Raw genomic sequence first — 16,072 nt, 5'->3', positions numbered from 1 at the left:
GGTGACGCATGGCTGTAAGCGCGGCTGAGCGCGTACACAGCCACGCACCCTGCTTTAGAGGTGATCTACCAGTGTGCCAAGAGTGGGCGTGCCGAGACGGCGTAGCATCATGTAAGCTGTAAGGTTGCGTAATCTCAGTTTTCAGTGACCCGTTGGAACAAGAGGCAGACGAAGCCTTCACTCCCCGCTGCCGGCACTTTTCCTGATAGCGTCATCCCAATGCTGGCGACGCTATCAGCTGTGGGGCTGAAGTGCATGCAAAAGCATGGCTAGCTTCGTTTATGTAATTCCTACCACCGAGAAGATGTCGTTGACACACGTGGCATGAAACTGTATTATTCGTTGCCAACTTACAAATTTATCAAAATGAATTATATTCTCATTCAAATTTGCTTTCTTTGACTGCCCGATAATTTGGAAAATTCAACAACCCCTTTCCATGTAAGAAAAATCGATTGGCGGCTGTACTTATGTGCATAAAAGGTCAAATTACAGAATGAAATTTCAATAGAATGAAGCAAACTTGATTTTACCGACGGCCGATTTTCCCGACTTCGTTATATCAAGGTTTAACTTTTGTCAAAGTGTTGCTGTACACAGACGAACCACATTTATAGAAAGTCATACTTGCAGCAGAAGAGTTCAGTAAATTGCACCTTTCAATAAATTCAGCTTTCTGTGCAACAGAATGCAAATAATTGTACTTGCATTTCCTCATAACAGCCTCTCTGGCTAACATATTGTGAACCAGCATCCTAATAAGACTTCAGTAGAAATGTGCAAATGAAGAGTACCCAAACTGAAGTAATCAGACATAACCAGGGTGTCTACCAAGCTGACATTTCCAAATTCCCTTAGTTTTCCAGGTTTTCCCTGAGTGCCCTTGCAAAATTCCCCGAGTGACGCAAAACTGTTTTATGTCAAGACGGGCTGAAACCACGTCGCCCGATGCTGTCACTCTTTAGTAAACATTAAAATTTTTTTTTTTTTTTAAAAACCCGACTTAATCCAATTTGAATACTAAGGAGCAGTGTTTATGTTATTGAGAAAGAGAATAGAAAGGAGGGGTTAGTAAAATTCACAGCAAATTAGATGTCTTCAAAAGAAATTGCAAATCAAGTCTGACATATGCCAGCATCCTCAAATATGAATAAAAAGGAGATGCATAAAGAAGAAAATATTTTCTAATATGAGCAATTTCTATTAACTGATAGCAAGCTTAGCGGTATGAGGCCCGAACTTTGTCACAATTGAGATTCTCTCTCAACAGCTCGTAAGTCAACCTCAACTGTCCTGACATACTCTCAGCCCACGCACAACGCCTCAGTGTTATGTTTCACTGCTTTAAAGAGTTTATTTTCGTTTGGATGAGGAACACCTGCGCTTCGGCATCAGGCAAAACTTTTTTTTTAGCTCAAACTCCTTCAAAATGGCGGCAGCACGCTTCCTTTCCCGTTCATTCCTCAATGCGTAGGTTCTGTTCTTGTCCTCCTTCCGCCATTCGTTCACCCCCCGAGCATTTGAAGCATCTTCTTGGTCAGTTGCACAGTCCACGTCCGATTTTTCGAACTCCCTAGGGGCCGCGAAAACGTCTGAAAAATCGGCCAGTTGGAAAAAATAAATGCATGTCATTTACTGCCCTTAAGGGCTCAAACTGCCACAGGCACATTCAAAAACGCTCTGAAGGCCTGTCGGTACACGTATTAGGCATATCGGTGCTCATAGTGTAACAGGGGATACCAGATGCATGCGTGTAGAATTAAGGAACACATATTGTGTCCCGTGGAAATAGCCCCTTCACACGCTTGTTATGCTTCACTGCAATACTTTTTGCGTATACTTCAAGTAACATTTCTGTAAAGAGGTGAAGCTGACTTTCGGGAACCGGTAATATGCAACGCACCGTGCTTTCCAAGCTTTTTAGCCAATCGCGAGGACCGCCAAGGCGCAGTCGGTGCCATTGCTGACAGCAGCGAATTCTTTCAATGAAAAGCACGGCCCCCCAATGGCAAGAAGCTCAATAGCGAACGTCGAAGCAGCTAGTTATAGCGTTGCTGCAGTGGTGGCTACGGCTGCCAGCAGACCTGCGTGCGAGAGCCCCGGTTCGAAGCAGTGAGGTAATCAAAACAGTAGCGCTGGTGGCTTTGATTAATGCCGTTTTGGACCTGCGGTCACGGCAAAAAGTCCGGAAAATCAGACGACGGGTTCTTGCATCCGAAATCTCAGATGTTCTGATACATTGACTCTATGGGTTACGCGGTGGTGCCGCGAAGCCGTCCAAATTATCCGGAATCTGGAAAGTCAGTCGTCGACTCTACACTGCAAACTCCTCCAGCCTACGACAGGGCGTCAAAAGCGATTCATTACGATTCCTGTCTGTTTGTTACTCGAGCCAGCATTACCGCGACTTTCGACCCTTCCAACAATATTACCGCTAATTTTCCCTGAATGAGGCGAAAATTCCCTGAGTTTTCCCTGAGTTTTTTCAGACTACTCAAAATCCCTAAAAATTCCCGGTTTTCTCGGTTTTCCCGGTTGGTAGACACCCTGATAACCTATGCAGCCACAGATGTTAGTGAAGCATGAACAAAGCACCACTGCCATGACACAAACCTCAACTTTTTATGGTAGTGTAAGATATCTCTGATCTTCTCCTTTCCTTCTTTCGAATGTAAATATCTTTCACATGCACAAATGTCTCAGCTACTTAGATGACAGACTCCTCTCAAAAAAGGATCCTAGGAATGTGACTGAAGTATTCTTGCGTGCATAAGGACCCCAAAAACCTCATCGTGATTTTTAAAGGTGACCGGCCTATACGACCCCCTACGACTGTGTCAGAGAAAGTTGCTCCACGGGAGGGTGCACGCTGACCAACCCTTTTCGTATTGTTCTTGCCTTCTTCCCCAAGTGTAGGGTAGTGAAGCAGGCCTGATCTTGTTAAACCTCCCTGCCCTACCCTCCTTGTCCCTTCCCTATGGCAAAACCAAAGCTATTGGTTGCAGCAGCAGCTTTGATTTTCTCCTGACAACGCGAGAACAGCACGCATGCCAGTCGCCCAAAAATGTTAGCCATACACATCAAACGCTCTATAGCATCTGAAATAAACAAAATACCACATGCCTGGTGCGAGTCCTCAGCCCGTGTGATGCATTCAGTTCAACATTCAACTCCTTTAACACATGAATTATAACAATGTGAGACCACTGCCAAATAAAGCCGATGAAAAAACAACCACTCATGTTCGAATAGAAATGAAAGCACTGTAGCTCATTACAGGTCATTAATAAGTTCAATGTGCGAAGATAAAATGCTTGTGTGGAAGGTGACAAACACAAGCTGATAACATTACTAAATAGACTCCCTAAATGTCCCCTATTGCTTAGATACAATATAGATGCACTCTCACAGCCACATGCACATGCACGCATACATGCGAGGGTGCGATAACGTGTAAGATCAGTTAAGCAACGAAAGGTAAGTGATTAAATAACATTAACTAGTATTGGGTTTTAATGGCCAATAGATGCAAAGTTGTCTACAAAGGACACTGTAGTGGAGAGCTCCAGATTAATTTGCACCACCTAGAGTTCTTTAGCACCGCCACCATCAACTTATCTTTGTGTCCGCTGCAGGAAGAAGGCCTCTCCCAGCGATCTCCAATTACCCGTCCTGCACCAAGCTTACCCCATCTTATGCCAACAAATTTCCTAATCTCATCACTCAACCTAATTCTCTGCTGTCCTCAACTGTGCTTCCCTCCAATTGGCACCCATTCTGCAACTCTAGTAGACCACCGGTTACCTGCTTTACAAATTACACGGCCTGCCAAGCTCCATTTTTTTTTTCTATATGTCAACTAGAATAGTGCCTAACCCCGTTCGCTCTTTAATCAAGACCACTGTCATCCTGTCTATTAACATTACCCCTAACACTTTCCCCCTTCTTTAACAAGCAGCTAAACCTGACTCGTCTTCGCATAGGAATGCTGCTGTCGTTCCCAGGAGTCAACTCCACAGCCTCGTCCTCGGCAACGGAATGCCATAACAATTGAGCCACCATGGCGGGTGAAAGCTCAGCCATGAAGAAGGACCATGAAATCACATTATCTTTTACTCTAAGCCTTATCTTTCTTTTTGAGTTGGTTCTTCCATTTGGAGATGCAAGGTGGCAAAGAATACCTGGGAACACAATGCAGAGAAAAGGACCAAAAAAAAAAAAAGGAGAGACACGTTGGCACATGCACCCAGCAAGCACTGAAAAAGTGCGTCACCTGGCATTTATCTCGGCCATCATCTCCTCCATCCGTTTGCGCATGTACTCGCGCAGGAAGTCGTCGTCCTCTTCCTGTGGCACTTCCTCTTCCTTCTTTGACTTTGACTTCTCAGCATCAAGCTGCGTGTGGCAGGGAATAAATGTCACCACAAGCAATTGCCACTGCTCGATACTGTAACAAGACCTGCAGTGCCTACTTGGAGCAGCTGTAACAAATTAGAACACAGTATGCAATAACCTGCAACGACATGGAATGAAGAAGAATCTGAACATATTAACATTGTTGCATTATTAGATATGCAGTGTAATTCATGTTCTGCGAGTTTCCATGTTTCCTGTACACTGCAAGAATTAAGTAATGTCTAACTTAGTTATGCACACTGCTGAGCTAGTCATTCAGCCCCTGGCAACACGAAGAGTGCTAATACAAACGTCCATTAGAGAAGAGCACTTTGCAAACAACTTTACTAGAAGCAGACCCAGTTAAACTGGAAATACAATATGTATACAAAATAGGCTCCGAGCAAAATAACAAGACTCCTGGTGCCATAACCCACCTCTTGTCTTTAACTAGCAACACCAAATGATACACGGGCAATGTGAAGAGTGCTGGCACAAATTTCCAAAAGATAATGGAAGGACACATCGTTATCAGGGAACACTGAATTTCCAAGTAAATTGCTAATCATTCTTGGTCTAATACACAACTTCCGTTTTGAACTGGCAGCACTAAATTCTGTATGGAAGGCTACTGCTTACCCACACGCTCAGTAATGATAGCAAGTATACGGAAAGGCTTATGCTTTGTAACATCACACATACAAGTAAGAGCATCGGTGCACTTTCATTTGAACTGATGAAACCGTTTTATAACTGAACAAGTGTGGGTTGCATAATTATCCCGCCAGTTACTTCACCAGGCGACACCAACATTTTGAAATATTTACCTGGCTATTTGACACCATAAATTGACAGAATGATAGACTTCGACCTTGTCTGATGAAACAGCACTGAGAAAAATGAGGGGTGTAAGTCGGGACATTTTGTGTGCAGCTCCCTGCAAACTGTGTTCCTAGCTTTTAAATAGTATGTACTTGTTTACAATACAATTAGTAACAAGATGTGTGGCATCTTCTCTTCAACTGCAAGCAGCCGTCCATTGCATGTCGCAACGAGGCAGAAGTCTTACCTCCCTCACATATGCTCCTCCACAAGCAGCTGTGGACATTGCATAATCCAGGAGGTCAGGTGGAGGAGCCGTGTTTTACATCATGCGACCCTTTCAAAGAGCGTTAAGGGTAGAATTTTACTTTCAAATTCAATGCTAGAAGCGACTGTTTTTGCAAGCTTCTTATGATGCATCTACTCGTATTTCAAATGTAAAACGGTGCACAGAAGCTCCCTTATGTCTACACTGTCCGAAATTAGGTTTTTTACGGGTTACAAAATTTCATTGCAGTAGGCCTTTAAGGTGATACCCTAAGATACGGTTAACATATAACTTCACGCGTAAAGGCCAGCTGCAATAAAATGTTAGGTCATGTTTATAGCCTAGATTAAATTTTTAGGTGACCTAGCCTACATTCAGATAAAATAAAGATACAGCAGCCTCCTTGCAAAATCTTACATTAGACAAATGTATGATAGTTGCACCAAGAAAAGCTAGTAAAAATAGATGTCTGACACCGAAACTCCAGAAAATGTCACCATTGCCACTCGCCAGAAATGCAGAACTCAGAACACTGAAGACCAGTGCAGTACCTGGGCATGAACTCCCAGATTTGGTGGCGCCCATGGCATGCCATAAATCTTGGAGGCATTATTGGCAACTGCATGATATACGTAGAGCGCCATTTCCCTGTGTGCTACTTAAAGGCTCTTAATAAGAAAGTTAGATAATTACCAGCCCTGCAGCTATGCCAACATTGCTTTTAATAGTTATCATTCAGCCAAAGTGAAGTTTAGCTGCACTTGGCCTTTAAGTGCAATTTTTATTTCCATCTCTCTCTCATTGTCTCTCTTATTCTCATTAACATGTGTTTTGTGCATACGGTGGTACATTTTCCATTTATCATCTAATAAAGGCATGGTATATCTTTATTTGAATGGTAAGTCCATGTTGTTTGCCACCCCCTCACAGAGGGCCTTGAAATAATGAATAATAACGAAATTAAATATAAATGAAAAATAATAATGAAATAATATTAATAAAAAGCAGATTTTCTGGGCAATATTGCTCTTTCTCTCATTCAGCCCAACTCTTTTTTTCGTGCATGCTGCTCCACAATGCATTCAAGCCGTCTTCGAGCCGAAGCCATGAGCAGGAGGCGCCTACCTCGGAGCGGCAGGTGAGTGACAGCTTCTTGATGAGCTGCAGCCGCTCCCGTTCCTGTTCCTCTCGCCGCTCGTTCTGCAGCTGCTGATAGCGCTGCCAGTCCTTCAGCACACCTTTGGGTCCCGTCTGCACAGTCAAATGGGAACTGTTGGCCTCCCCAATAGGGTTGCCACCACAACAGCTAAAAAGAGTGACGTAAACAAACACAATGCCACAATGCTCGTGCCACCTTCGCAGTGCTCGGAGTAGGCCCTCCACTTGTTTACTTACGTATTTGTTTACACTCACCCCCGTATTCAGAAATGCAATTTAAGTTGAAGCCCACGCTTGACTTCATCTAAGTGACGCCTATCGTGAACGAGCCGAAGGAAACGCAGTGAGCGTCTTTGGGCACGTTAACACCAGGCGTCATCTAAATCAAGTCAAGCATGGGCTTCGACTTAAGTTGCATTGATGAATACAGGGGTCAGAGGAAGAAGTGTCCAGGAGAGGAGGAGGAAGCACATTCAAGGAGTACTGACACAAAATGTTTGTGTGTATGTCCCCACCCCTTTTTTTCTCGCTTTTTAGGTAGCTGTGGGATCCATGAATTACAGCGCGGTCGAAGCATCAATTTGTGAACAGTGCCACAAATAATTAATTACAGCGCATCTTATGCGACCTGTTCAAAACATGCATCAAGTGAAATGCAGCTTCAGGTGTATGTAAATAAAGGAGACTTATTCAACTCACTGAAAGCAGAGGTTGGGCCCACATGGTATCACAAACAACGCAAGAATGCGCCAGTCCACTTGGTGCAGCAGTTGAAAGCCATACAGTGGCCATGTTGCCAAAAGCTGCCAAAGTGGCCGTTCCAATCATTGTTTTCTCTGAGAAACCCGTGGGAACTCGCTCTCGCCTCTTGTCCCATTGCGTGTCGAACGAACCGGACATTTAGCAGCACGGCCATAGTGTACAAGTATGTGACAGTGGTATCTGATGCTACGAGACCACCACATGAAGTTTCAGTGACCTGAATGGTCTCCTTCTTTCCCATCTGAAGCCGTGTCACACCTCGTGCACATCTTGAACTGGTTGCATTAATAAGGTAATATAATACACAATATTTTTCCACCAGTATTCCTCTAAAAATATATATATGAGCACATATGTCTGCATGGGCAATGAGCTAGAGTTACTTGAATGGACTGCTAAGGCATTCATTCAAAACTTCATTTTCACCAAATTGGTGTAAAAAAGCGTTTTCGTTACTGGAGAGAATGAACACGAAATTTCCCTTTCTCGAATTTCATGCCAGGATCTCGGTGTGCTGGTACAAAGGCGATGTCATAGATTCCAAATTGTTTTCACATTTTTAACACCTTGGCACCAGAAACATTTTTCCAAACTTTTTAGGCTGAGTTTTTGCTTCAAGTGGTCTACAGGCCTTCACAAGACTTTAAGAACACCGCTCCCTGCTGCTCTATAGTGCATGCAGTTTTCTTTTTTCCTTGTCTCTCTCCCTCTCTCTCCCAGTCCGCTCTCTTTCTATTTTTATCCCCCTACTCCTTCTCCCAGTGCAGGGGGTAGCCAACCAAAACTACCACTGGTTAACCTCCCTGCCTTTCTATGCATCCTTTCTCTCTCTCTGTCTCTCGTGCTTCTTTTAGAATGCAATTTAGTCCTTTTCTTGCTAATAATCTTGCTAATAATTAACTAGACCAAAGTTAACGCTGTCAACTCACAAACTTCACGGCAATGTCACCACCCAGCCTTCAGTTTTGTGTACTTTCTGGCTTGCCAAGTATCCTATAGTAGCAGGAGTGTGTGTTTTGCTATTGCAGAATTGTAATTTGAAAATACAGATTAACTCAATACTGCTCCTTAGTGTGGTTTTACAGTGATTCCAGAGGCCAGCTTTGAAAATGTAGACAATGGTTTTGAATGCAACAAAGGGAAAAGGCAGTACCACTTAATGACAGTTCAGGATGAAAGAGCACGAGTACAGCTAATGTGACTGTTTGGCACTTCTGCTTTGTGCTGGTAGTCTTTACTTGAGGAAATGCATGATGGCTAGAGAAAGAGGTAAGTGCCAAAGAGAAGGTTGAGATAATAAATTTTATGAAATGGGCACAAAGCCAGAAGCCTTGACGATGCAAAAGAAAAGATAAGGTAGATCTAGATATGATCTCATTTGGTTGACACTGGCATTGTGAGAGCAGTCCAAAACAATGAAACAAGCAGTGCTGTTGAATGGCTTTAATGCTACGAGAGAGCTATTTGCTCTGGACGCATGCTATTCCTTACTACCTAGGGTTATAAAAGAAACTTGCTGTACTTACTGTTCTATAATGTGCACTCAAAGCATGGCAGATGAGCTTTTTAGCACCCCACCAACTACATGATCAAGACATGGCGCTGCAATATACCAAATGTAAAAACAAATTAATTATATATTAACCTACTGTGGTAGCTTAGCGACTATGGTGTAGCACTGCTAAGCCGAGGATGAGGGATCAAACCCCGGCTGCTGTGGCCACATTTCGATGGGAGCGAAAAGCAAAAACGCCCGTGTCCCGTACATTGAAGGCACGTTAAAGACCCCCCGGTGATCAAAATTAATCCGGAGTCCCCCATTACAGCATGCCTCATAATCAAATTTGGCACATAAAATCAAAACTGGCACGTAAAATCCCAGAATTCATTCAATTATATAATAAATGAGGTCAGTGTGACAAGGGGTGCAATGCTTCATGGCGTATGTTATGTTCAGCAGGCTTCCTTGTTACACCATATAAATCTGAGGTGGCAGCAGTGACGTGATATGAAAGTATGCTGTAGCATAGGTTGGTCAGCCCGGTGCAGTCGGTGCACCGTGACCGTTCCGTCAAAAGCTGGGCATTGCCACCACATCAGCCATTTTTCTTTTTTTTTTTGCTCCTTTACCCTGCACTTCCCCACATTCGATTATGATTAAGCTTGGTCTTCCGCTGTGACTTCTCATAAGATGGAGTGCCCTCACTTTATCTCCCCTGTTATCCGTCGAGTACATGACACCCTCAGCTTCTGTTATGGTGTGGCCTGCAACCATCACATAGAGGCGACCAACTTACATGTTAGTGGTCTGCGATGTCATGTGACTACCACCAACGATTTCTGTGTGTAGCATGGGAATCCGCTCAATACATTCAACTCTTGATGCTCCTCGACCGTAGACACCCTTGCACCACAAAACTCCACCAATTGTTCAATCGCACACCAAGTTAACCAACAAATTCAAAGCAGAACTTCACTTGACATGCATCCTTAGATAGTCACATTAAGAGGTGATATGACAGCGATCTGTCGCATGCTCGAGGAAGCTCCGTACCATGGAAAGAAAGCAAGACAAGAAAATCTGTGTCAGTATATGTTTAACCATATACAAAATTTTCTGCAGTGCAGAGTAAACGAGATGAAGACTCTCAGTGGAAAAGAACTTCCTTGGCAGACATGCAAATACAGATGATCTCTATAAATACTACACAAGCTTCCCCCCATCATATCAACAGCCTTTTATAACTTCATGCATGTGACAGTAACCAGACTCGCCTATTGCATTCTCCTTTTCTGAATTGGTGGCCATATCCACACATCTAGCAGACACACGTAACAAATGTTACATCATCGGCTTGCTACTCTGCTGAATGAACTTTACAATAAAAGTATTGATGTAACAACGATGACAATACATAAGCCAAAAGACAAATATCTGCAGCTGCTGCCCTGAGGAAGACAAGTCCCGTTGTCGGAACATTGGTGCAATGCGACCATTCTTGTTCAACTACTGCTGTGTCTACAACTACTTTTTTTCTTGCTTGGAAGACACATGTCTGTGACACATATGTTCAATGAATGGGTGGCTTTTCTTCTTGGTGTCCTTACTGCAAAGGTTTGTGCGGAGGCTTCATTATAAGTGTCCTCATGGCACATGTGCAATGGAAATAGAGCACTTAAAATATTGTCACATTGTACCGACGGTGAAGAAAAAAGCAGTAACAACTGTGAATCACGTAACTAACTCTTTATTGGGCGAACTTGTCCCCGGCAAAACGAGTAACACTGAGGGACAATGATAGTGGCGAGTAAGGTCGGTGACCGACGAAAATCTGAGCTGCGGGTCAAGCGCATCGGTTTTTATACATGACTCGTCGAAGGTTCCGGCGTAACTGCTGGTACATGCGTGCCTTCCAGAAAATACTACACACTTTGGGTCGTGTATACAATCAGATTACACCAGCTTCGGCAACAACAGACACAACAGATAGAATCAACGATAACCTTTGAGAAAGTTCTACATCGTGCAGGCGCGTCTTGCTCTGAGCGAAAAATTTGTTAGCAGGTGAAATGCAGGTCCGAGAAGAGGATAAACCTGTACATGTTTCAATAGTGGCTCCATTTGTATCTGTTTTGTATGCATATGTGCATATTATTTGTACATATGTGTACGTACATATTGTATATGTGTGTGTGTGTGTGTGTGTGTGTGTGTGTGTGTGTATTTGTACATTTGTATATGTGCATATTATTTGTACATGGTTGTAATTAGGTTTTGTTTATTTTATTGCACCTCTCTCCCTTTACCATTGTACCTTTACACACACAAGTGTCCGTAAACGGTCTGTTGCAAGTTGTGTCAAGGGGGCATTCACCTCATCAATCTGATAAATGTAGTAGTTTTTAGCGAATGCTGATTCCTTTCATGGAAAGGAAGATAAAGGAAATTGAAATTTGATTAGGTAACGAGAACTCCTTTATATTTGGTTTATGGGCTTCTACCGCAACAATGTGTGGTCAAGATGCATACATATGGTACTAGTACTACTACTGTTCTGTGGTGCATACATTTAAAAGAGCACAGTCATGTACATTTGCACTACTGAAGCTATTTCTGTGAAGACCTCATGAAAGCAATGTAAAGAAATTATTACTTCAGATTTTTGAAGTCAGCAAAGCCATTTCAACACTAACAAACTACAAGTTTGTTTTCATTTGGGGGTCGTCAATTGAATGCGTTTATGTTTCTTTGGTACGCTGCAGGTTTTACTGTGTGTGTGTTTATTTTTCGATTACCATGTTACATGTATATATGTGTATTAGCAGGAATTCAGCCCTTTTACAGGTTAATCTTTTGTATTTTCTTGCTCTTTATGTAGTGCTGTGTCTTCAGTTACCTCACCCAAAATCGGATGTTTCTGATTGGTTTTAGACAACCTTCCTCAGGGCATAAATTGAAAAAAAGCATCAACTGCCTCTATAAGCAAAGGCACTAATACAGTGAACATTTTCACTGGACTTCACACCTTCACTACTAAGAGGTATTGCTGTGCAATGGAAGCCAATAGTTAACATCACTGATGTGATGCACACAGTGGACAGTAAACTACCAAATCCAAACGACAGCTTGTTCACATAACGCTCCTGCTCAATGTCACAGCCCCTTGGTCTAACCCTGTGCAAAAATTGCTTAAAGCAAAAGTTGATTTTGAAGTTCGCAAACCTAGATGGTTAGCAAAGAGGCATCCGACTTCTTTTCATAAAGACTGCAATTTAAGACACCTCAGCACTTCCGACTTCTGGAAGGCTGGTTTAACTGGGGTGCAAGACGGTAAGGTGAAGCCAGCACACTTTAAGCTACTTGTTTTCACTCTGTGGGAAGGGAAAATCATTATCATGCATCGGCCCTAACATATACGTACTGTATCAAGTCAAGGTAATTGTGCCCTCATTGCAGTATATACAGTTCTCCTACCTCTGAGACCTGTTGAATGCTGTGCTGCTATTAAAAGCATGAACAAATGAGAAGGGAAGACGGTATGCATGCATGGATTAGTGGGCAAATAGAATGGATGGATATTATGATGACGTATGTGGTTTGGTGGCACAAAGGCCAACGAATATTGTAAGCACCCCTTTGAAACAAGCTGGTGGCTGATGCCATCGAGGCCATTATTTTCAAACTACTGCTGCATTTATTAACGACTCTTAAGATCCATAGATTATTGTCAAAAATAAATTTACTGCTCATAAAGGTACTGTCTTTTCATTGTGTGTATTCCAAACCTTTACACCACCAATACTCTTGCTGCCTTCTGCTATTTTCCACTGCCCATTCATTAAGCTTTAAACTATTATCCTTACAGACCAAGGCCTTGGACAGGGTTATTACACCCTCATCTATCTACAGATGAATATTGCAACATACTAATAAAACATGCTCAATGGCTTCTGCACTATTCGGGCACATTATACATGTACTGACACCATGTTCAGAGACATGTCAGAAGAGTAGCGCACAGCCACTTTAATTATTGTAAAGCTTTTATGTTTCGATTTGATTCTTCGCCGTTTGATATATTTCCATCACTGGCTTGTCCCTCATGCCTATCTCTAACGCTTCATTTAACCACCTCCTCCCTACTGCTGCCCAAGCTCTTAATGCTACACTTACTGGTCAGTTTCCTGCGTCTTTTTCTCCATTATGAGTCAATGGATTTTTATACATAGTAGATACCTAAGTAACCCTAGCCACCAATCTATATTTTTTTCATATGGCTCAGTTGTTTCTCAAAGCTTCTTTTTTTTTTTCTGCGAGCCTCCCATATTTCAAGGGTTCCCATGCCATGTCTCCCTGCACAGCCTCTTTATTAGTTCTTCTGTGCACATCTAAAGCTAGCCTTCCCACAGCCTTTCGATTAACCTGTAGTCACGACAGCAATTTGGATTTTAAATATAATACCGAGTTTTCATGCATAAGTCCACGAATCACAACCCCTTTCTCCACACCTGATACCTGTTGTGCTCTCATAGCACTCTATATTTCATTATAGCTGTGTTCCTCTTGGCTTCCACTTTGAGTATTTTCTCCTGTCTTACTCTAAAGTATTTGCAACTTCAACCCTCAGTATTTTGTTTCCCTGTAACGTGGTCGTACCATCATAGGCCATCATTAGATACCATGAGGTCCTTCCATTGTCGCACTCCTCCCTGCAAATATCCGCTAGGAGCTGAATAAAAAATTCAATTAAATTCTAGGGTTTGACGTGCATGTTAAAGAACTCCAGGTCATCAAAATTAGAAGCTAAATATCTTTTTGACTGTCCATAACCAAAACAATGTCATCATTAGCAACTGAATGTTTAGGCACTAAAGAATGCTGTTTTAGGCACCTATAACAGGCACTAAAGCTGCCACTTAAGGCAACAAATACTGTCCTTTAGGCATATATAGGCTCAATTAATAAGAACTTGTATCCGAGATGCGGGATCAGAAAAATTTGCTATAAGAACTGTGCATCTGGGGATAAATTCTGGTTTTTTTAAGGGACACAGCCCACTAAACCCCTCTTTTGAGAAATTCACTTCATTTTCTCAATAAAATGGAATGAGAAAAATTGTGTAGGTTACAAGATTTACCTGAAGTTTAGTGAGACTGGACACCATGAAAAAGGTTGTGAAGGGAGTGACAAGCAAGCACCTTCTCAAGATTTTTGGGTTTTATGCGGTGCCTCCAGAAAAGGAATGCTCAACCTCCACCAAAATTAGGAGCACATATTTGTACTTCGTAACATTCGATGATCCAATGCCCTCTGGAATTAAAGAATATTTGCTGGTCAGAACCTTCGACAGTTCTTTCAGTGTGTGTCTGAGATGGACTGTACTCTGCAACTAACTCTGTCAGCAACAGGTTCATTAGGGATGGTGGCTTGAATGTCCAAAATAAGCCCTACACTCCAGGTCACAGTTGCTCCCCGCATTCGAGTTTCTTGATGATGTAAGGTAAAAACATGAAGTGAGCACATAAGTACATTAAGTCACCTTCAAGTGTATTGCCACATAGCGCAGTTTCAGTCTTCACAGCGATGCTCTCACCTGCCACAAAGCTGTTAACAACAGCCTTTACGCAAGCAAAGTGATTCTGGTAATATTCGGCTACCTTTAGCCAAGTTACTCAGAGGGTGGTTACATTACAAACAACATAAAGGTAAGCCAAAAGACGGAAATGGGCATTTTTTGGACTTTCAAAATCCAATATAGGCACCAACATCAAAAGAGGCATTTATAACCACCATAAGAGTGCTACTAAAATGTTTCTATACCCACAGTTTGCCTTAATGCATTAAATAGACACAATAAGTACATGGGGAAAAAATAGGCATTTTGCCTAAATTTCCAACCTCTTACGTCATAAGCGCACATCACACCCGGAAGATCCCCATCGTCTTGACATGACAGTGTTGCGCACCATACACTTTGCCGCAAAATATATGGCGCACACAATTATTCCTGGTGGTGGTAACTGTTTCCAAACGAGCTTGCAATAAGTCACAAAGAAATCTAAAAGCAATATGTATTACAACATTAAAAATTTGACATAGTGGCTGCTATAGAAACAATAATGCGACTGCTTCTATGATTCGTTATTGTATAAGTTGGACAAGTAACGCCAATCCTGCAGATGCTGCTAAAAGCAGTCGACTAATATGCTTTAGTATCTTTACGCAAAACACGGGACTCAGAACGATCGCAACCGTTTCAATCCATTCCAATTAAGGAGACCTATTGTTCGGGGAACTGAGCGAAAAATCATAAAAGCGTCGACTCCATACAACCTACGAAAGGCCAAGGCGAACAGCAACTACCTAGGTACTAGTGCCTGCTTGATTACACTGGCTGTTGTGTTTTGACAGGCGTACCATTGTGCGTGCGCGGACGGCGGAGAGTTTACACGCTTCAGCTGACTGCCGCCAACCCGCTTTTCGAACAAAACTAAAACACAGTAAAGCAACGAGCGCCTTGACGTGAATCCGTGCCGTATACATTCGACGGGGCTCGGCGCGTTCGCGCGGCACTCACGTTGACGGAGCATCCCTCCCGCTGCTTGATCTCGGGCGGCGGCGGCGGCGGTGCCGCAGCGGGCACGTGCGTCGGGGAGCCGTCGTTTTCCGCCGGCTCATCTTCGTCTTCGCTGCTGCTGCTGCAGTAGTACTGGAGCTTCTCGCCCAAGATGCGGTCCTCTAGAGTCGCCATCGGTACACGGCGGGACGACCAGCCGACAATCGCGACACAGAACTCAAACGCGCCGTCCGAGGAGCCGTCGCCTTGTGCAGCTTCGCCGTTCCCAATTCCGTTAAGCCCGGACCACACGTACGCTTGCGGACGCGCGCAAGCTCGCGTTCACGCGCCCACGCATGCGCAGATGGTGCGACATGGCTCGTACGCGTCGAAACGCGGCGTGAGCGCGGGGAACAGCTCCTCCCTGTTATCGCGCGCTTGGGTTGCCTCGCGTCTGCGCGCCTGGCTACGCACCTACGGCGCGGAACGTTCAACTCTCCGTGAAGCAGATTTATATCATGCAAGAAAGTAGTTCTTCTTTCCTTTATGCGCTGATCTAGCAGCTATAAAAATATAACATTTAAGTTTATAGATATCGAAGCATTTTGAA

At 43.3% G+C, this 16,072-nt stretch overlaps 1 protein-coding gene across 1 annotated transcript in view; it reads right to left on the bottom strand.

Moving 5' to 3' along the window:
- Nucleotides 1-15,916, bottom strand: part of LOC135915865 (phosducin-like protein) — a 33,616-nt gene extending 17,700 nt beyond the window's left edge. The window contains exons 1-3 of the mRNA XM_065449052.2: nt 15,484-15,916; nt 6,611-6,736; nt 4,274-4,395 (exon numbers count right to left, since the gene is read on the bottom strand). Coding sequence (XP_065305124.1) covers nt 4,274-4,395; nt 6,611-6,736; nt 15,484-15,657 — 422 coding nt within the window. The 5' untranslated portion in view covers nt 15,658-15,916. The remainder of the gene's footprint in view (nt 1-4,273; nt 4,396-6,610; nt 6,737-15,483) is intronic.
- Nucleotides 15,917-16,072: the final 156 nt, after the last annotated feature.

The sequence above is a fragment of the Dermacentor albipictus genome, chromosome 3 (assembly GCF_038994185.2).
Source record: "Dermacentor albipictus isolate Rhodes 1998 colony chromosome 3, USDA_Dalb.pri_finalv2, whole genome shotgun sequence".
Lineage (NCBI taxonomy): Eukaryota > Metazoa > Arthropoda > Arachnida > Ixodida > Ixodidae > Dermacentor > Dermacentor albipictus.
This window is presented reverse-complemented; position numbering and strand designations above follow the sequence as displayed.